At 53.9% G+C, this 22,641-nt stretch overlaps 1 protein-coding gene across 2 annotated transcripts in view; it reads right to left on the reverse strand.

Annotated features, from left to right (window-relative positions):
• The window catches only part of CYP17A1 (cytochrome P450 family 17 subfamily A member 1), a 282,729-nt gene that overhangs the window by 75,055 nt on the left and 185,033 nt on the right, over positions 1-22,641 (reverse strand). For both annotated transcript variants that reach the window (XM_085606579.1, XM_085606582.1), the window contains one exon: positions 13,832-14,001. In XM_085606579.1, the coding sequence (XP_085462705.1) occupies positions 13,832-14,001 (170 nt within the window). The remainder of the gene's footprint in view (positions 1-13,831; positions 14,002-22,641) is intronic.

A 22,641-nucleotide genomic window follows, 5' to 3' on the forward strand; every position in this document is an offset into this window, starting at 1 on the left:
CACACACCCCTCCTGTCTCAGGGCACTGCTGTGAGTGATAGGCCCCCACCCCTCCTGTCTCAGGGCACTGCTGTGAGTGATAGGCCCCCACCCCTCCTGTCTCAGGGCACTGCTGTGAGTGATAGGCCCCCACCCCTCCTGTCTCAGGGCACTGCTGTGAGGACTCCACACCCACCCCTCCTGTCTCAGGGCACTGCTGTGAGTGATAGGCCTCCACCCCTCCTGTCTCAGGGCACTGCTGTGAGGACTCCACACCCACCCCTCCTGTCTCAGGGCACTGCTGTGAGTGATAGACCCCACCCCTCCTGTCTCAGGGCACTGCTGTGAGGACTCCACACCCACCCCTCCTGTCTCAGGGCACTGCTGTGAGTGATAGGCCCCCACCCCTCCTGTCTCAGGGCACTGCTGTGAGGACTCCACACCCACCCCTCCTGTCTCAGGGCACTGCTGTGAGGACTCTGCACACACCCCTCCTGTCTCAGGGCACTGCTGTGAGTGATAGGCCCCCACCCCTCCTGTCTCAGGGCACTGCTGTGAGTGATAGGCCCCCACCCCTCCTGTCTCAGGGCACTGCTGTGAGTGATAGGCCCCCACCCCTCCTGTCTCAGGGCACTGCTGTGAGGACTCCACACCCACCCCTCCTGTCTCAGGGCACTGCTGTGAGTGATAGGCCCCCACCCCTCCTGTCTCAGGGCACTGCTGTGAGGACTCCACACCCACCCCTCCTGTCTCAGGGCACTGCTGTGAGTGATAGGCCCCCACCCCTCCTGTCTCAGGGCACTGCTGGGAGACATCAGGCACCCCCCCCCCTGGGACCCCCCCGACAGTACATGGCATGTGTGTTACACCTGGACGCAATGGCAGAAGTCACAGTCACCACATAGGGACAGTCTGTGGCAGTGGCCTATGCACTCACCTGATAACCTGGTCGCCCATACAGCATGGAGTACTGTGGGAGGATCACATCCAGCAGAGCCATGTTCTCCTCCAGGGTGAATGGCTGTGTCCTCTCCACAGCCCTTGACATGGTTCCAGGGAATCAGTAGCGGTAGCTGGGTCGACGAATGCAAAGATGTGCAGGCAAGTGCTCCCTCATGGGACCTGGCTGCCTTATATGTGCCCTTCTGCCCAGTCTCATGCACAGGAGTACAGAGAGATTGGTCACTCACATTTGCATCCTATGTTTCCACCAATCCCTTCAAACCTAGCAGTCTGTGGGTTCTCTATCGGTTTCATTCTCCTGCATGATGTCAGCCCCACAAACACATTGCAACAAAGTAGACAAATCCCAACTGACTTCTGCTGTGCACCTTCCAGAACAATTTCCAATTTTGAACTTGGTCTCCATGACAACCAGCATGCATGTAGGCCTTAATACTTGTCCCCCATGTAATTTGGAGCATCACACACAGGTACGGTGCGTGTGGGGGCCCTAGGGCACCCCAAATGCATGGCAACGGCCCGTACATGCATGCCTACGCTCTCCATCACTTTTGGTCTGCACGCGTATGCGTACTCGTAGTGGTACGGACCGAACACTCGCATCTACGCTCACTATCACTACGGGTACGCATACGCGTGCAGACCCATAGTGATAGTGAGCGTAGATGCGAGTGTACGGTCCGTACCACTACGGGTACGCATACGCGTGCAGACCCATAGTGATAGTGAGCGTAGATGCGAGTGTACGGTCCGTACCACTACGGGTACGCATACGCGTGCAGACCCATAGTGGTACGGACCGTACACTCGCATCTACGCTCACTATCACTATGGGTCTGCACGCGTATGCGTACCCGTAGTGGTACGGACCGTACACTCGCATCTACGCTCACTATCACTATGGGTCTGCACGCGTATGCGTACCCGTAGTGGTACGGACCGTACACTCGCATCTACGATCACTATCACTACGGGTACGCATACGCGTGCAGACCCATAGTGATAGTGAGCGTAGATGCGAGTGTACGGTCCGTACCACTACGGGTACGCATACGCGTGCAGACCCATAGTGATAGTGAGCGTAGATGCGAGTGTACGGTCCGTACCACTACGGGTACGCATACGCGTGCAGACCCATAGTGATAGTGAGCGTAGATGCGAGTGTACGGTCCGTACCACTACGGGTACGCATACGCGTGCAGACCCATAGTGATAGTGAGCGTAGATGCGAGTGTACGGTCCGTACCACTACGGGTACGCATACGCGTGCAGACCCATAGTGATAGTGAGCGTAGATGCGAGTGTACGGTCCGTACCACTACGGGTACGCATACGCGTGCAGACCCATAGTGATAGTGAGCGTAGATGCGAGTGTACGGTCCGTACCACTACGGGTACGCATACGCGTGCAGACCCATAGTGATAGTGAGCGTAGATGCGAGTGTACGGTCCGTACCACTACGGGTACGCATACGCGTGCAGACCCATAGTGGTACGGACCGTACACTCGCATCTACGCTCACTATCACTATGGGTCTGCACGCGTATGCGTACCCGTAGTGGTACGGACCGTACACTCGCATCTACGCTCACTATCACTATGGGTCTGCACGCGTATGCGTACCCGTAGTGGTACGGACCGTACACTCGCATCTACGCTCGCCATCACGATGGGTACACATACGGCAGCACTCCCACAGTGATTTGGGAACATGCACAGGCCCTCTCAGCAGCAGTACGGCGGATTTTACACATCACTGTGGTGATAGGCGACACACATGTCGGAATAGGGCGGACATACTTGTCCATGGATGGACATACTTGTCCAGGAATGGACACCAAGGCATCGTCTGTGCATTACCACATGTGTTGGGCACAGGTGTCACAGGCTGTGATGTGGAACATGCCTCCTGAGTGGATAAGGCACCAGATGTATGATGAGATGTGTACATGTGTACTGTGTGAGGGTGCAATGTGTGCCAGGCATGCCCTTGACTCCTTTGACATGTGTGCATGTGGGACTGCGCACTTGGGGTGAGCGTCACTGGCATGGCACGGACACCAACACACGGAAGTGTCCCATGATGCCCGGTACAGGGGTCATGACACATGACTCATCACTACCCACAGTGCACAATGTGACTATGCCATATATGTGTCCGGGATTTACATCGGGTTGATGTTGTTGCACCCTCAAAAGCTGCAGCCGTTGCAGCAACCAACATGTGGCTGTGTGTAGATTGTCATTGCACACTGTTCCCAACACCATGCCACATGTGTTACCGGATGTGAGGTGCACATGTATGCAAGGGACACGGAGTAGCGTGACAAGGCCATGTCAGCAAACTCACAAGGAATGTGTGGGGAGTCATGACATGTGCACCTTCATGGCAAGGTGTGTGGGCTGGACTAGTGTAATGTCATGTGACCTGTGACCTGTGGCTCAAGTGTTCCGCTGCCAGTCTCTGCAATCAGCATCACACTTCTGCTGATGTGTGGGTGTATGTCACTCCTGTCTTGCGTCGGGCAGTGCACTTGCACTGGGACACAGCTATTCCCATGGCGTGGCATGGGGAGGTTCTCAATCACCGTGTGTAGCTGGGTCTTGGAAGGAGTGTCACCTTGCATCCATACGTGTCCTGGGCATGTAGCACATGCCTGACTCCCTATGTGGCATGTGTGTATTGGCAGATTTACATGTGCTCAGTAGACATGAGTTGTTCTCGTAGTGCACTCACTCTTCCTTGTCACTTCCAAATTACTGCAGAGCGCCTCCTGTTGCCCGAAGAATTCCAGACTTGGCCACCATGCAGGAGAATGACAGGATCCGGCTCTACCGCTTCACCCAACCGTTGATTCTGGAGCTGACGGCGAGACTGGCACCACACCTGCAACCGCAGCACAGGTATCCTACGGCACTGACACCCCAGCTGAAGGTAATGGCTGCCCTACATTTCCTTGCCACGGGTACCTTCCAATATACCATAGCTCATGTTGGTGGCATGTCCCAGAGCATGTTCAGCGGTGTGCTGCATGATTTCTTGGAGGCCATGTTGATTCACCTGGATGACTTCATCAAGTTCCCAACCCCTGAACAGATGACTGAGGTCAAGCGTGGTTTCTATGCCCTGGGAGGGATGCCCCATGTCATTGGGTCCATAGATGGGACACATGTAGGTTTGGTACCACCACACGCACGGGAGGTGGCGTACCGCAATCGGAAGCACTACCACTCCATCAATGCCCTTGTGGTGTGTCTGTCCAACATGGTGATTTCACATGTCTGTGCTCGTTTTCCAGGATCAGCACACGATGCCTACATCATGAGGCGTAGCGGGATGCCTGATATGATGATGCAGCTGCGCAACGAACGTGCATGTGTTGTTGGTGGGTACAGTCTGTCTGTCCTGTATTCTGTTTGGCCGAGCAGCACTACCGCTTCGCCAGTTCTAACGATATCCATGTGCTTTCCATTTAGGGGACGCTGGCTATCCCAACATGCCTTGGCTGCTGACACCTCTCCGCAACCCCATCACGCCGGCCCAGCTCCGCTACAACACCGCCCATGGCCGGACAAGGCGAGTGATAGAGAGGACGTTTGGCATGCTGAAGAGCCGATTCCGGTGCCTCCACAAGACCGGCGGCGCACTCCCATATGCCCCGGCGAAGGTCTGCAAGATCTTCATGGTCTGCTGCATGCTGCACAACATGGCAGTTGAAAGAGCTGTGCCCCTCATCCTGGATCAAGATGACGAGGACCATCCACCCGTGGAGGACGAAGGCCTTGGCAATGGGGCTAGTGATGTGGAGGATGTGGAGCCGCAAGAGGACATCCGGACTCGGCTCATACGCGACTTCTTTGCTTAGTGGTGAGTACCAGGGTCTGAGTGTGCACGCATTGGTCCCCGTGTGGCATGCGTTGTGATGTGTGTCTCCACCTGCATGTATGGCACGTGGGTCAGAGGTGTGTGTGGGTGTGTCACTGGAGTGATGGTGGCAGTGATGGTAGTATTTCCCCAGGCATAATTGTGACCTAGCATGTTGTCATACATACATGTGTCGAGTAAATGCACATGCAAGTGGCTGTGCTTCTTGTGGCTGACTTCTTGTGTGTCTCTCTTCCCCAGGTACCTGCGCATGCCGTTTGCTGGTTGCATTGTTGTGGCACTGCTATTCCTCATGGACATGGCATCGTGGGCTGACTCAGCGTTACAGGCACGGACACGTTTGGAAGTCTCCATGGGGTAAGGGATGCATCTGGGGTGTATTGGGTGTGGCAGTTGTTCACGATGTGTGCACACTGCCCCGGTCGGGGTTTGGGTCCTCTGCAGACATGTGGCATCCCCATGGGACACGACATGCAGCTGGGTACACCTGAATAGATGGGCTGCCTGGTTGTCAGTCATCAGTGATGGGATGGTGGATTGTGATGAAGGCATCAATGTGTGTGACACTGCCCTCGGACACATACGGTTAACATTGTCTTGACATGGCGTGGGACTTCCACATCAGCGGATGTATGGTGTATGGCAGGCTCTCCGTGAGCAGCTGTGGGTATTTAGCTATTATCCGACACTTGTGTGCCAGTTCCATGGCTATCACGCATTTGTGCTGCAGAAGGGGGGTGCCAGTGTTGGAGCCACATGTTACTCCACATGATGTGTTCATGTGTACTTCAAGTTGCCTCTGCAATCCCAAACACATGACTATTAAAGGTGTCCCTATGCCTCCAAGGTGCCTCTTCTCAGTCAATGCTGGTGTGTTGGCACGGTGCATCCTGCATGTCTGGCATGGTATTCCCTGATTGTGGCTATGTGTCAATGTGTCGAGTGGCAAGATGCAAGCTGTGTGTGTGTGCTGAGACTGTGTAATGGGCATGATGTCCATGACTGTGTGGGTATTGTGACATGTGCCATCCCCATGCATCCAACGTTGTCCATGACCCCATTCTCTGCATCCACCGGACTCAAGCTTGCAGGACATGGTTCTGCCACCTGTCTACACGTACCTGGGTGCCCCCCAGGACACGGGCCAGGATCCCTGACCTCTGCGCATGACTGTTGCTGTACTCAATGTGTCTGTCAGCACGGTTGTTCGGCCACCCCCTCAGCTGGTTCTGACCATCACGGGTGTGTATGGTGCTCCATGTCTGTCTTGCCTAGAAAACTGTGACCCATGTGTCCTGTGCCAGACTCAGGCCCCAGGGTGTGGATGGTTGAAGTGAACAGATGACTCAGGCATGTTTAGACTGTACAAGACACATGTTAGGTAATAATGCTACCAGCAGGCATCTACTCTTAATAGTGTGATTTATTATTGGGGGGGGGGGGCCAAGTGAGGGCCTTTCCGGGATTAGGGAATCCAAAGTTCAGTAGGGGAGTTGGTGTCCTTGCCATTGGAAATCCTCAGAGTCCATGCCACAGTCTTTGTCAACATTGGTCAGCCAGTGACCAGCAGGGCCATGTGGCAGAGAATGTCTCTTGATGCTGTGATGCTGTTGCTCCAGTGGGCCAGGTGCCAGGCCAGGTGTCCTGGGAGATGGTGATGTAGCAGCCACCCTCACGGTCCTTTCCGTGGACGACCCGGCTTCCTGCGGGGAACCTCAGCAGCAGGCCGTGACGACGTCTGGGATGCTCCGTCGGATGTTTCCTCCTCCTCCTCATGATCCCTCCCTGTGGGTGGTGATGTTCTCCGCCTTCTGGCACAGGGAGGGTCGGCCATGGTGTCGGCCATCCGACGGAGTTCAGCGTGAATCCCCTGGGACGCCGTCACTTGCTGAGCCTGTCTGTCCTCCATCCTCCGTTGGTGTAGCTGTAGACAGGCTATTAGCTCCGCATGTTGCTGGGCCTGCTGGACCTTGATCCCCTCGAGGACGGACACAACCTGGGCCATGCCCGTGGTGTCCTGCCGGTATGAGTCCAGGATGTTACGGACATGGGAAAATACCGGATCCCCAGCCAACTGGTCAGGCTCGCGCCTCCGCCGCTCTCCACTCCCACCACCCCTGCCCACTTGCGTCTGGCCTGCACTTGTGGGCACATGGGGTCTCCGGGACCCCTGAGGGGTGGCATTGGCGTTGTCGCCTGCCTCCTCCTGGGTGCCCGGGACACCGTGTCCCTCCTGGCGAGCCTGGCTGCATTGTGGTGTTGGGGCAGGGATCCTGGGTGTCTCCTGGGATGTGGCAGGAGTGGGGGTGGTGGTTGGCACGGTTGTACCTGACGCAGGTGCTGCAGGTGGTTGGACACCAGAGGGGCCAGGTCGGTCGGGGTCGTCCGCAGAGTGGTGAGAGTGGTCGCTGCCGGTGGGATCGGTCTCCTGCAGATCCGGGTCCTGTGAGTGTTCCCCCCCAGTGTTGGGGGGTGCAGCACGACGTTGACCTGTGTGTGAGAGAGACAATGTTAATTTTGATCCATGCAACATCCATGTTTCATCCGTTACAAAGTTGGCACATTTCCTCTTGGAATTAGGATCTGTCTTGCATTCCACTCACAGTGCACTTGTGCATGTGTGTGTCCCTTGGGCACCAATTTGGCCCCTTTAACTATGTGTGGCACAGTCTTACTTGCTGCGTCAAGTGTGACTGCAGTCAGCAGTGGAGTGTGCATGTGTGCCGAGCTATGCGTTTGCGCCTTCCTTGTAGCACTGTACATGTGCACATGGAGTGGATCCACACACTCATATGATGCAGGTGGCTGTCCTTGTGCTCGTGTACAGGTTGTAACATGGCCCTGCGTTTTGCCATGATGAAGAGGGGGGGTTCTGGCACTGGGCACCCTTGTCTACATGCACGCAGTCCACCTGCTGACGAGCAGACATTCCCACACACCACAGGACTGATTTGCTCTCCCTGTGTCTCCCTCCTTCTCTGTCCCCCTCTCCCTCCCTCTGTGTCCCCCTCTCCCTCCCTCTGTGTCCCCCTCTCCCTCCCTCTGTGTCCCCCTCTCCCTCCCTCTGTGTGTCAGCCTCCTCCCTCTGTCCGTCTCCCTCCCTCTCTGTCCCCCTCTCCCTCCCTCTCTGTCCCCCTCTCCCTCCCTCCGTGTGTCAGCCTCCTCCCTCTGTCCGTCTCCCTCCCTCTCTGTCCCCCTCTCCCTCCCTCTCTGTCCCCCTCTCCCTCCCTCTCTGTCCCCCTCTCCCTCCCTCTCTGTCCCCCTCTCCCTCCCTCCGTGTGTCAGCCTCCTCCCTCTGTCCGTCTCCCTCCCTCTGTGTCCCCCTCTCCCTCCCTCCGTGTGTCAGCCTCCTCCCTCTGTCCCCCTCTCCCTCCCTCTCAGTCCCCCTCTCCCTCCCTCTCTGTCCCCCTCTCCCACCCTCTGTGTCCCCCTCTCCCTCCCTCCGTGTGTCAGCCTCCTCCCTCTGTCCGTCTCCCTCCCTCTCTGTCCCCCTCTCCCTCCCTCTCTGTCCCCCTCTCCCTCCCTCCGTGTGTCAGCCTCCTCCCTCTGTCCGTCTCCCTCCCTCTGTGTCCCCCTCTCCCTCCCTCCGTGTGTCAGCCTCCTCCCTCTGTCCCCCTCTCCCTCCCTCTCAGTCCCCCTCTCCCTCCCTCTCTGTCCCCCTCTCCCACCCTCTGTGTCCCCCTCTCCCTCCCTCCGTGTGTCAGCCTCCTCCCTCTGTCCGTCTCCCTCCCTCTGTGTCCCCCTCTCCCTCCCTCCGTGTGTCACCCTCTGTCACCTTGGCCCAGCTTCCTGGGCACACACTGTTAGCAGATCTTTGAGTGGCCCTTGGCCTGTTGATGTGAGTTTGTTTCTGATCTCCAGGCACCCATTTTGTCTGCTGTGTGTCTGTGCGCTGCTGCTGTGGTGGTGTGTGCTGCCACTCTTTCACACTGTTGGCTGTTCATTAGCTGCTGGCATGTGCAAAACAGTGCCTTCACCCCCATGTGTTGATGCAAGGCGTCCGCCATTTGCTGGCAAGTCATTCCTGTGTTGGGACACAGTGTTTGTCTGGCTGTGACCTAGGCCATATGGGCAGAGGGCATTGTTGTCTGCTTTGGAGTCGCACTATGTGATTCTTGGTGCCCAGCCTCCCGCCATCCGGGTTACCGTGTCATGTGTTGTTGTCTTCTGTGGCCTGTGACTTGACATTGTCCAGCTGGGTGCATGGGGCATGGTGGCAGCAGTGGCATGTGCCTGCTCATGGAGTGTGGTTGAGTAATGCGATGGCTTGTGGTGGTTGCGTGCCTGTTATTGATTTTGGTTGTGGTTGCAGTTCCCCCCATGTGAGGTGCGTTGTTTGTGTACTCACCCGGGTCTCGGAGTCCTTCTACTCCTTCAACTGCCTCCACCGGCAGTATGGCCATCACCCTCTCCTCCCAGGGATGGTACTGTACGGCTCTGCGGGAGGGCCCTCCTCCGGTGGCGTTGGCCTGGTCGTGTTCCTCCTGCCTCTTGGCTCTGACCCTCCTCCGCAGATCGTACCACCTGTTCTGGCAATCCTGCTTGGTCCTCCTGGTGTCCGCAACAGCATTCACAGCATCGACGATGGTCTGCCACATGGCTGTTTTGGCTGCCTGGCTGGTGCTTCTGACCAATGTTCCAAAGATCTGTGGCTCGACTCTGAGGATTTGATCAACAAGGACCTCCAACTCTCGGTGACTGAACTTTGGATTCTTGGTAGTGGGCATGGTGAGGGGTGTGGGTGGGGATGGTGTGGGTGTGGGGGGGGGTGTGGATGTTGGGGGGGGGGGGTGTGGATGGTTGTGTGTGTGTGTGAATGTGATGAGAGGGTGTTTGTGAGGGTGGTCGTTTGAAGGTGTGCAAGTGTAAGGTGTGGTGTAGCTTGTAGTCTGGTTCTGTGGTGTCTGGCAGCAGTGAGTCTGTTGGAAAGGCTCATGGTTTGTGTGTGTGGGCCCTTTTTATTGGTCCATGGGTGGGTGTGGCAGTTTTTGAATTTTGGGTGGGTGTGTTATAAGGAGTGGTGGTGTATTGGGCCTCTGTTTGTTTTTGGCAGTTGCAGGTCAGTGATTGTGTTATTTAAGTGGTTGTTGGCCATGTTTAGTGGCTGTGTGCCTTTCGACTGGTGTATTCTTGTGTTGTTTTATTTTGTCCTGGTTGTGTACGTGCGTTTTGAGCGTGTGTACGGTGTGTACATGGGCCATTTGGTTGTACGATTTTGTCCTTGTGTGTGGCTTTGTAAGACTCGTACATGCGGTTGTGATGTTGGGGCATGGGGTGCGCTCCGTACTTAGGAGGTTGTGTTGGGGGTGCGCCAGGAACGTACTGGGGTGGGGGTACGACTGGAACGTACTTGGGTGTAGGTACACGGGGGGTACGACACGTACAGGGGTGGGGGGTGTACATTGACGGTGGTACGACACGTACTGGGGTGGGGGTACGACTGGAACGTACTGGGGTGTAGGTACACGGGGGGTACGACACGTGCAGGGGTGGGGGGTGTACATTGACGGTGGTACGACACGTACTGGGGTGGGGGTACGACTGGAACGTACTGGGGTGTAGGTACACGGGGGGTACGACACGTACTGGGGTGGGGGTACGACTGGAACGTACTGGGGTGTAGGTACACGGGGGGTATGACACGTACTGGGGTGGGGGTACGACTGGAACGTACTGGGGTGTAGGTACACGGGGGGTACGACACGTACTGGGGTGGGGGTACGACTGGAACGTACTGGGGTGTAGGTACACGGGGGGTACGACACGTCCTGGGGTGGGGGTACGACTCGAACGTACTTGGGTGTAGGTACACGGGGGGTACGACACGTCCAGGGGTGGGGGTACGACTGGAACGTACTTGGGTGTAGGTACACGGGGGGGTACGACACGTCCTGGGGTGGGGGTACGACTGGAACGTACTGGGGTGTAGGTACACGGGGGGTACGACACGTACTGGGGTGGGGGTACGACTGGAACGTACTGGGGTGTAGGTACACGGGGGGTATGACACGTACTGGGGTGGGGGTACGACTGGAACGTACTGGGGTGTAGGTACACGGGGGGTACGACACGTACTGGGGTGGGGGTACGACTGGAACGTACTGGGGTGTAGGTACACGGGGGTACGACACGTCCTGGGGTGGGGGTACGACTCGAACGTACTTGGGTGTAGGTACACGGGGGGTACGACACGTCCAGGGGTGGGGGTACGACTGGAACGTACTTGGGTGTAGGTACACGGGGGGGTACGACACGTCCTGGGGTGGGGGTACGACTCGAACGTACTTGGGTGTAGGTACACGGGGGGTACGACACGTACTGGGGTGGGGGGTGTACATTGACGGTGGTACGACACGTCCTGGGGTGGGGGTACGACTGGAACGTACTTGGGTGTAGGTACACGGGGGGTCCGACACGTCCAGGGGTGGGGGTACGACTGGAACGTACTGGGGTGGGGGTACACGGGGGTACGACACGTACAGGGGTGGGGGGGTGTACATTGACGGTGGTACGACACGTACTGGGGTGGGGGTACGACTGGAACGTACTGGGGTGTAGGTACACGGGGGGTACGACACGTACAGGGGTGGGGGGTGTACATTGACGGTGGTACGACACGTACTGGGGTGGGGGTACGACTGGAACGTACTGGGGTGTAGGTACACGGGGGGTATGACACGTACTGGGGTGGGGGTACGACTGGAATGTACTGGGGTGTACATAGACGGTGGTACGACACGTACAGGGGTGGGGGGGTGTACATTGACGGTGGTACGACACGTCCTGGGGTGGGGGTTCGACTGGAACGTACTTGGGTGTAGGTACACGGGGGGTACGACACGTCCAGGGGTGGGGGTACGACTGGAACGTACTGGGGTGGGGGTACACGGGGGTACGACACGTACAGGGGTGGGGGGTGTACATTGACGGGGGTATGACACGTACTGGGGTGGGGGTTCGACTGGAACGTACTGGGGTGTACCTAGACGGGTGGGGGTATACATACACGGGGGTACGTGTCGGACGTACGGGGGCTGGGGGGAGTGTTGGGCGCGTATGCGGGCACATGTCTCCATGGTTGCTATGGGTGTTCGGTGCGGACGGTGTTTTTTCCATACGGTTGTACGCTCGGACGCACGGGATGGATCGTGATTCCTCGGTCGGACTTGGCTTTTCACGTTTGTAAGGTAAATCGTCCGAGGACGTGTCGGACACATTTTCCGACCCGAGGACGTGTGGGGAATGATTCCCAGTGCGGTTCATATGGACTTTTTACCATGCGAATCGTGATTGCCAGTTCGTACGGCACTTGTACGATTCGTACGGTAAAAAGACCCGATACGAGTCGCACGGGGGAATTTTTTACCGGATTGTGATCGGCACCTTGGTATACAATCTGACTACTATAATTTCTGGGAATCAGTGGTGTGTTACTATCCATATACTATTATCCTTGCACTTTTTGAGGTGATTTTGGTCAGACTGACGTGAGTGTAGGTTGAATGTTCACTCAGTATTTTCACTACTAAACCATGTATTACTTATTGTTCTGGCCATGATGAAGTCTGTTGGTGTATTAAGATTCAAAAATGAAACACGTGTTGGCTACTGTGTGGTTAAAATGACAGAGAATTACTGACTACTGTATCCAAATAAAGAACATAAGAAGACTGTACATAAAGGAATTCATTACTGATTATTTCGGAGTGCTTGAGATCTTTTTCCAGTATTTATTTTAGGAGTTTGCGGGCAGTTATTCTCAAAATCTAAAGGGAGTATCTCTTGGTAAGGAGACGGGGAGTGGTTACCTTGTCCGCATCCTTCCATTCCTTGAATAGTATTTGTTTGTTTACGTCATACACAGTTAAATCGTCAACTTGGGGTCCACTGTATTGGTAATAGAAACCATCTTCTTGCTGAGATTTCTGCTCAAAGTCTCCCTGATATTTCTTAGGAGCTCACAGAGCTAAGAGCCTGAATATATTTTCCTCTTTAATCTGATTTCTTATAGTATTTCCGCTCTCTATTTATTTCTTAGCTCGAGGTTCAGAGAGGGCAGAATCAACTGCTTCCCTAATAAGAGCTGGTAAATCCGTTCTCGAGATTTGCAGAACTTCCTCATCCTCCTTCTGAAACAGGCTCAATGTTATGCTGCTTGGAAACAGGCTCTCTCCCCTCCATCATTAGCAAGAACTGATTAGACACAGAAAGCAGCATCTCTTTAAATAGGGAGAAGCCTGGTAAGAATTCTCATTCCTGCAAGAATTCTCATAATAAATAATGTATCCCATTGCCTCCTCAGTCCCCTGCCTTGGGGGTCTCAAACATCCTGGCCATCGGGGTACCACAAGCCCCCTGCCCCATACAAGCAAATGAATGGGGAGAGTATTGGCGGTCGGTTAAAGAAAACAGATTAGGACCACCCCATGCCAAGCGACTTATAGTAACTACCCATATGCGCAAATGCGCTATAAAATTACATACAAGGCACTTTAATAAAGAAATACATTATAACACACCTGAGTGGTAGACTGTGCGACAGAAAGGATACAGGAGGTGAGGTGGGGGGCGGGACATCCTTCTATTACTATGTTACGGAGAGAGAATGAAGACTAAAAAATGGGATAGGTGTTCTTGTAGCATGGGTATAGGCCGGTATTCCTATTTTTTTGCCCTGAGCTGGGCCTTAATGGCAGCACTTTCTGTCATTCAAAATTACTACTTTTCAACCATTCTTATATAACTTTCACCAAAATATTCCAGGACTGGAGTTGGAATGCTGAATAAGCCTCCTGAAAAATTTTGGGGAAAGTGTAGGTCTGTCACAGGTGGAAATGCCTCATCCAGTTAGGACTGGGACGAGAAGGACGGACGTGAGGTCAAGAGTTAATGTATAACCCGAGTCCTGACACTTGCAATGCATGTAACATTGCTGGTGGTTTGATACATTCTGCAACTCTTCAGATAGTAGGAATTCACAGACCACAGTCTCTCTCACCCACCTGGAGTCTCCCAAGGCCACATGGGGAATCAGGAGAGGGGCCACGGGGCGAATACGCAGCACCTCGCGGATTGTTGCTTCGAGGTAGGGAAGCCTGCTTCTGTCACTCATCAAAGGCTGCCTGTCAAAGCCGATCTGCCTGTCGATCTCCTCCTGGATCTTTTTCTGCACCTATGGTTGGAAATAGAAATGTTAAAGATAAAAAACTTCAAACCCAGGCGATAAAAATTAATTCTTCTTAAACAGAAGATGTTAAGGTTACCTGCTTATATTCCAGCAATTAAACTGTGAGAAATACCAGTCTATCAAACAAAAGACTACTTTTGGTTGCCAAAGTTTCAAGTTCATGTCGTTGCAATGACATCTTCCAAAGACATATTGGGGGTTTATTTACAAAGTTTCTGTGCGGGCGCTGACTTACGGGTGTAAAGCAGAGACAATCTACTTATTTGTTCTAGAAGGCTATGGACACAGTGCAAAATTGTGCAGCACTGCATGAGCGCCTGTGCATCCATAGTAAAGAACTCTCATAATTTTAGTTATTCTACTGATTTTACAAACTAAAATCTGGCCCTCACAAATTGAAATGCATTTATTTTTAATGATCCGTTGTAAAAAAAAATTCCTTCCCATTTAGCCCCTTATTTTTCAATATTCTGTGTAAAATACTGGTTAACACATTAGACCTGATTATAAGTGGGCCTGAGTGGACTAAGCCCCTCACAGGAGTGAAATCAAGAACAAAACAGCGATACAGCTCCAAAGACCATCCTGAGATCAAACATAGTCAAAACCGGAGGAAATCTCTCCCAATAAGAAAGAAGTAGTGCTTGATACTTCCAACACCGCAAGCATAACAGTTGATGCAGGAAATAAACCTTTACCCAACCCAAAGATCCACAACCGTGGCTGTATAAAAGGAAAGCAAACAAGCATTGGCATAGCCAATAGGTCTCGCCTTTGGGACCATATAAGTGTTTAGTTATCCAGCACAATATCCTTGGTGCAACAACATCAAGTGTTGCATGGCAAAACACTTAAAAGGTCCCAAAGGCGAGACCTATTGGCTATGCCAATGCTTGTTTTGAGTGAGAGGCTCGTGCAGGTATGCCACTGTGAGGTAGAGATGCTGCAAGTGTTTTTACAGGAGCCCCTGTGACAGTTGGTGGTGGTGGTGGTGGACGTGGTGGTGGACATGGTGGTGCTGGACATGGTGGATGTGTCGGTGGTGGATCTGGTGGATGTGGTGGTGGTGGTGGACGTGGTGGTGATGGTGGACATGGTGGTGGTGGACATGGTGGTGATGGTGGTTGTGGACGTGGACGTGGTGGTGGTGGACGTGGTGGTGGTGGTGGATGTGGTGGTGGTTGTGGACGTGCTGGTGGTGGTGGTGGTGGTGGACGTGGTGGTCGTGGATGTGGTGGTGGTAGACGTGGTGGTGGTGAACGTGGTGGTGGATTTGGTCGTGGTGGTGGATGTGGTCGTGGTGGTGGGTGTGGTGGTGGTGGACGTGGTGGTGGTGGATATGGTGGTGGCCTTGCTGGTGGTGGACATGGTGGTGGATGTGGTGGTGGTGGTGGATGTGGTGGTGGTGGATGTGGTGGTGGTGGTGGACGAGGTGGCAGACGTGGTGGACGTGGTGGTGGTGGGCGTGGTGGTGGACATGGTGGTGGTGGACATGGTGGTTGTGGATGTGGTGGTGGACATGGTGGTGGACGTGGTGGTGGATGTGGTGATGGTGGACGTGGTGGTGGTGGTGGATATGGTGGTGGATGTAGTGGTGGATGTGGTGGTGGTGGATGTGGTGGTGGATGTGGTGGACATGGTGGTGGTGGACATGGTGGTGGTGGATGTGGTGGACATGGTGGTGGACGTGGTGGTGGTGGAGGACGTGGTGGTGGTGGGCGTGGTGTTGGTGGAGGATGTGGTGGTGGATGTGGTGGTGAACATGGTGGTGGTGGATGTGGTGGTGGATGTGGTGGTGGACTTGGTGGATGTGGTGGTGGACGTGGTGGTGGTGGATGTGGTGGTGGTGGATGTGGTGGTGGTGGACGTGTTGGTTGTGGTGGTGGTTGTGGACATGCTGGTGGTGGTGGACATGGTGGTGGACATGGTGGTTGTGGACGTGGTGGACGTAGACGTGGTGGTGGATGTGATGGTGGTGGTGGCCTTGGTGGTGGATGTGGTGGTGGTGGATGTGGTGGTGGTGGGTGTGGTGGTGGTGGACGAGTTGGTGGTGGACGAGGTGGTGGATGTGGTGGACGTGGTGGTGGTGGGCGTGGTGGTGGAGGACATGGTGGTGGTGGACGGGTGGACGTGGTGGTGGACATGCTGGTGGTGGGGGAGATGTGGACGTGGTGGTGGTGGTGAATGTGGTGGTGGTGGATGTGGTGGTGGTGGTGGACATGGTGGTTGGGGATATGGTGGTGGTGGACGTGGTGGTGGATGTGGTGGTGGTGGATGTGGTGGACGTGGTGGTGGACGTGGTGGTGAAGGACGTGGTGGTGGACATGGTGGTGGTGGTGGACGTGGTGGTGAACGTGGTGGTGGTGGTGGATGTGGTGGTAGTCGACATGGTGGTGGTGGACGTGGTGGTGGAGGACGTGGTGGTGTTGTGGACGAGGTGGTGGACGTGGTGGTGGTGGTGGACATGGTCGTGGTGGACATGGTGGTGGATGTGGTGGACGTGGTGGTGGATGTGGTGGACGTGGTGGTGGTGGATGTGGTGGACGTGGTGGTGGTGGAGGACGTGGTGGTGGTGGTGGGCGTGGTGTTGGTGGAGGACGTGGTGGTGGACGTGGTAGTGAACGTAGTGGTGGTGGTGGACGTGGTGGTGGATGTGGTTGTGGACGTGGTGGTGGACTTGGTGGATGTGGTGGTGGTGGATGTGGTGGTGGAGGACATGGTGGTGGTGTACGTGGTGGTGGTGGACATGGTGGTGGTGGTAGTGGTGGACATGGTGGTGGTGGTGGTGGACATGGTGGTGGTGGTGGACATGATGGTGGTGGACGTGGTGGTGGTGGTGGATGTGGTGGTGGTGGACGACGTGGTGGTGGTGGATGTGGTGGTGGACATGGTGGTGGACATGGTGGTGGACAACGTGGTGGTGGTGGATGTGGTGGTGTTGGTGGACATGGTGGTGGTGGTGGACATGGTGGTGGTGGACGTGGTGGTGGATGTGGTGGTGATGGACGTGGTGGTGGTGGACATGGTGGTGGTGAACATGGTAGTGGTGGTGGTGAATGTGGTGGTGGTGGTGGACGTGGTGGTGGACGTGGTGGTGGTGGACATGGTGGTGGTGGTGGAGGACATGGTGGTGGTGGACGTGGTGGTGGATGTGGTGGTGGACGTGGTGGTGATGGATGTGGTGGTGGACGTGGTGGTGGATGTGGTGGTGGTGGATGTGGTGGTGGTGGATGTGGTGGTGGTGGATGTGGTGGTTGGACGTGGTGGTTGTGGACGTGGTGGACATGGTGGTGGGGGACATGGTGGTGGACCTGGTGGTGGGGGACCTGGTGGTGGACATGGTGGTGGATGTGGTGGTGGATGTGGTGGTGGATGTGGTGGTGGGCGTGGTGGTGGGCGTGGTGGTGGACGTGGTGGTGGACGTGGGAGTGGTGGTGGACGTGGTGGTGTTGGTGGGGATGTGGTGGTGGTGGACGTGGTGGTGGAAGTGGTGGTGGTGGTGGACGTGGTAGTGGTGGTGGACTTGGTGGTGGTGGACGTGGTGACAAATAGTGAGAAAAGGTAAAAGCAAAACACAGAGTGAATGATAAAAAAAAGAAAGCAAGATAGAGCACTAGGGAAGAAGTGATGAGAAAACTGTCACAGTAAAAGCAAAACACAAAGTAAATGACAGCCGTGCACGAGTGAATAACTAATGCTGCTATTTTAAAGCACATGCGTGCTTGTCACAGTAAAAGCAAAACACACTGCTTGCACTGCAATCGTGTGTTTGCTGGCCTGGGAGTGGTGCGTGCGCGCACAGTTCGCTCTTTTTCAAAGCACATACTCGTGCTTGTGGCGCGCCCCCTGCTCGCTCCCGCAAGGAGGATGCCACCACAAACACAAGTATGAGCTTCGAAAAAGAGCAGAACGACGGCTAAAGGTCCTCCTAAGCAGCGCATGCGCGCTGCGTAGGCGAGACCTAAAAACACAAAAAGGCATATTACAAGTGCATCAATGGCCGTACGGACCCGAACAAACTCGAGGAACCTCAACCTCCGCAACAAAGTGTGTCTGCAAAGAGCAGCACAGCAAGTCATAGCCCACCACTCGAATCAGTGGTGTAAAAATCCTACAGACTGAGTCAACTCAGGATAAAAGGAGGGCAGCCTGCAGAACCACTCCCATCCACGCAAATTAAAAAAGGGAGGAGGAGACAGGCTAAAGATCTGGCCCTCCCCGACTAGCCCGTAACCTGCATAGAGCCGCATTTGCTTGGGCTCCAAAAGTATGAGCCCCATCAAATGGACTACTTATTAAGTGGGGAATAAAGGAGGTCGTAATGGTATGGACCACAAAGCTGTGGTGGGTCGGCTGTCGAACAAGGCAATCGGGGTCGCCAGGGCAGTATGTGTGGGCAATGATGCAGCACTGGCATACCTGACTCAGATTTTGCCCATGCCCTCAACAAATTTTCAGTAAGTGCCTCACAAAAAGGGAGCACCTGGCTCAACCCCCGATTGGCCAGGATGAAGGACCTCAATAAGAGGGTCTGTAGCCTTTTCCACAGTAGGTACAGTGAGTTGCAAGACATCAGCGACTCTCCTCAAAACCCATGCCAAAGAGGAACTGGCTTCTGAGGCAAGGCCAGGGGGTGACAAAAGGGAGGAAGTAGGGGAAAAATCTAGCCCACTCGCTTCACCCAGCTCCGCAATCCAGCTGTCCAACACAGAAAGGGCCACTGACTGCTACAATGGGGTCAGCTCTTCACAACCTTCCCCCAACAGGCCTTGTGGATCTTCCAGAAATGACTGGAACTGCATACAGCTACGTTGTTGAACGGCATTGAGGAGATGACGAACTGCATCGAGGCGACGTCACATGGCATCGAGGTGACCCCGTGCCGACGTCCACCCGGAAAGGAGAAGAAACGTCAGCCGGTATCTACACAGCTATTCAGAGTCACGGCGAAGCGGGCTCCACAGTGCACACAGACTTGTCCAGCTCGGAGTCTACCGGTGCCGCAACACCGGCACTGTAATAGCGACCAACTTCGCGCCTGAGCCGCTCGCCATCGGTGGCCCGAAGGACCATGCACTGGCGCCTCAGAGCCCGAGGCTAGAACTTCCGCCAAGGGCGGAGCCGCCAGCGATGATGCAGTTATGGCGCCTATGACCTCCTTGGGGCCCGCAGGCAATCCAGAGGGAGACAAGGGCCCAAAGGCCAGATGGAGAGCCTCGTAGTACTCCTGCATCTGCTTCCAGGTCGCCCTGTGTCCAGGGAAAACTGGGAGGCTTGAGAGTGACGTCGGAACAGAAGTCTCAGCACTAGGTCGAGAGACACCTTTGCGATCCATATCGCAAGTCGAAGACGCCTTAGAGGCTCAAGCCTTCAACCTCTTGTGACGCCGCTTACTGTGTGAATTTGACACTGACTGGGAATGTTGTTGTTGACCACAGGGTGAAGAGCGGAACTCCCGGGAACGACCTCTGGCCCGGGAGGAAGACCGATGACGTGAGCTGGAAGCCCACGACAATCACACCGACAGAAGCTTCATGCGCTGCTCCCGCAGGTGCTTTGGCTTCAACTGCTGACAGGCGTCACACTCGCTGGCATCGTGGTGCTCGCCCAGGCACCACTTAAAGATAGAGCGTGTGTCCGTAGACGAAATCTTGCGAGCATAGGATCCACAAGACTTAAACCCAGAGGGCATAGAGCACACTGTTTCAGACAAAAAAAGTTCATCACAGTAGGCCAAACGACCAGAGATACACTTCTCCAGATCCGCGTTGCAGCGCGGAAAAGAAGAAACTGACGTCCGCTTGCCGGAGGGGACTAATATGGCTCCAATTATGTCATATCCGGAGACGACTTCATCACAGAGCCGTACTACGCCGTCCCCCGGCATACAGAGATACTGCTGAAAACTTTCTGTAGCCAGAATGGCGCCTGAGGAGAATTCAAATGTTAAGAAATCTGCAGTTAGATGGCTCTATCAGATAAAACTGTTGAGGGAAAAATTGATAAAGGTGCGGTAAATACTGCATGCAATAAATACCCAACCCTGGGGTAACCTGATGTGGTAATGAGCACATTACTCATATTTTCGATTCCTTTGCAAATTCCTATTCGTGCAAGTATCAGAATTCGGAGATGCATTTGTAATCAGGGCCATGCAGTGCTTTTTATCTCCATTCAGACTTCCCCACTTATCGGTAAAGGGAATCTCACGACTCCAACCCAGTTGCCCTGCAGGAATGGAAGTTTCTATCTGGCCAAAACCACTTACAGCATCAGTTACTTACCTGTAGATACATCACTGACCCAATTTATTTACACTATTGCAGCATTTTTTAGAGGAAAGTGAGCAACTTGAGGGTTGACAAATGTTTGAGACCAACTGTAGACTACTGCATTGCTTTGCATTGCACAAATTTCCCCGAGTGCAGCATCCGGGTGCTGTACAGCCTTCAACATGTAGAGTACTTGTGGGCTATTCACAAAGGTGACTTACACTTTTGACACTTGTGAGTAATTTAAATGTGTAAGTTTACTCTTAAACTTCTAAATAACTTTACTAGTTTTGGCTATTCACAAAATTCCAGTGTAAAGTTACTCAAAAGTGTAAACTTACACGTCTCAACCCGTATGAAACCGGGGGTGGAGATTACTAAACACTTCCAGTTGCTTATGTTTTCTCTTAAAATATATATATATATTTTTAGAATATTTTTATTGTTTTTTTCACACAATGATACAGGTCAATGTAATCAGAAAGAAGATCGTACAGAGACAGGTATAAGTCATACATTTGAAGGGACCAGTTTATGTGTCAAGGTAACCTAAAACCAAATAGTTTAATTACCTCACACATTAGCCTCACTGGGCCATATCATTCAATGATAATCTTAGAACATCAAAAGAGGAAGGTGAGAAGAAAGAAGTAGCGAGAGGAAAAAGGGAGGGAAGAAGGAAATGGGCGGACACAAAACCCACAGGCTTATGGGATGATGCTGGAGGAGGGCAAACAACACACCCCTAGCCCACCGTCAACCATCAGGAAGCCACCTTCTGTCCACAGGCAAATAACAATCACCACCCGTAATCGGCAGCACCACCAGCTAGTTCATGCAATAGCATGTAGGCCTGGAAGGGTTCCGATATATCCCTGGGACGGGATTGGGGTGGCAATACATCACAATTGGTTACTAGCTGGTTCTGGCAATACACAGCATCTCTCAGCCAATTAGGGCAGCGACCCAGCACATTGCCACTCGCTGCTTACGCAGGAGCAACAGCAGAGCAACAAGATTTTGAAAACCTGGGGGGATGGGGAGGTCTTTGATATACCCCAATAGAGTGTGTTCAAGTCACAAGCCTGTCATCTCATCAATAGCATCCAGAATGGATTCCCATTATCACTTAACCCCAGGACAGTTCCACGACAGGTGGAGAAAGTTTACACAGGGGGTCAAGCAACTGACGCAGCGCACCTCATCTGTGCAAAAACGTAAAGTGAAACAGACTCCACCTATAATTGGGCGATAGTGCCCTTGCCTGGGCACAGCAGAAAGTCCACTTGTCTTCAGGGATAGGCACTTCCACAAGACCTCCAAATCCAGATGGGTAGTAGGGACTTGAGCAGGGGCTGTACGCTGCATTTCAAAGTACAGTATGGTAATCAGCTTGTGTGAGGAAGGGTTCCCAATAAAACTCTAAAGCGTTAAGTATAATAGGTGCTCAAAGCAGCCCGGAGCTGGAAGTAGATGAATTGGTCGAGCAGGGTCACCCCATCCTCTCCCAACCCCTGTTGGGGGTCAATGAATGAGCCATCTGGGTATGCTGCTCCCATAGTGGTAAGCTGGAGTTGCCTTAGCCAATTGCACGTGCCCGCATCCTTGGCAAAGGGAAAAAACAGGATGCCTGAGCAATGGTATGGAAGGTGCGAACAGGACATACAGACGGGCACGCAGGCGCAACTCATGCCAAGCCCAGACCGTGCAACCAATCATATCTATTGCCACCTATGGCCGGGACTGTATAATACCATATGAAGTGGATGTGGCGAGGTAAGATCATGCTCTGGCCCAGTATGCACCAGAAACTGTGTAGGGTCCAGCCTATAAATTGTAAACTGCAACTAAGCGCAGCTGTAATATAAATCCAAATCTGGCGCACCTAGTCAGCCCTGCTCAAACAGTAGAGTAAGGATCTGCCATGCCACTCTGGTCTGCCCTCAAGGCCCATGCCAAACTTACCAGGCTCGATCGCAGCCTGCGCCTGAATCCACTCGTAAGCAGAAGGGGAAGATTGAGGAACAAGTAAAGACATTTTGGTAAAATGATCACTTTAGCAAAAGCAAGTCATCCCACCATAGCAAGTGAGAGGCGCGACCATGCGACCACTCCACTCTCCAACCACTCTATCAAGTGTCCATAGTTTGACCTCCAAAGGTCATCCACATCCCGACTCAGCCAAATGGGCACGTTTTTAATTGGCTCCCTTGCGCAGAGAAGGGGGAATTCTGAGGTAAACTCCTCATATGCATCAGTAAGCAAAAAACTACCAATACCAGCTAATAGAGATTTCGGAGAGCCCTCCAAACCTAGAAAATTCCCTGATCAAGGGGTCCAGGTTTCTAGCAAG

The sequence above is a fragment of the Triturus cristatus genome, chromosome 1_2, assembly GCF_964204655.1.
Source record: "Triturus cristatus chromosome 1_2, aTriCri1.1, whole genome shotgun sequence".
In the NCBI taxonomy this organism is placed as follows: Eukaryota; Metazoa; Chordata; class Amphibia; order Caudata; family Salamandridae; genus Triturus; species Triturus cristatus.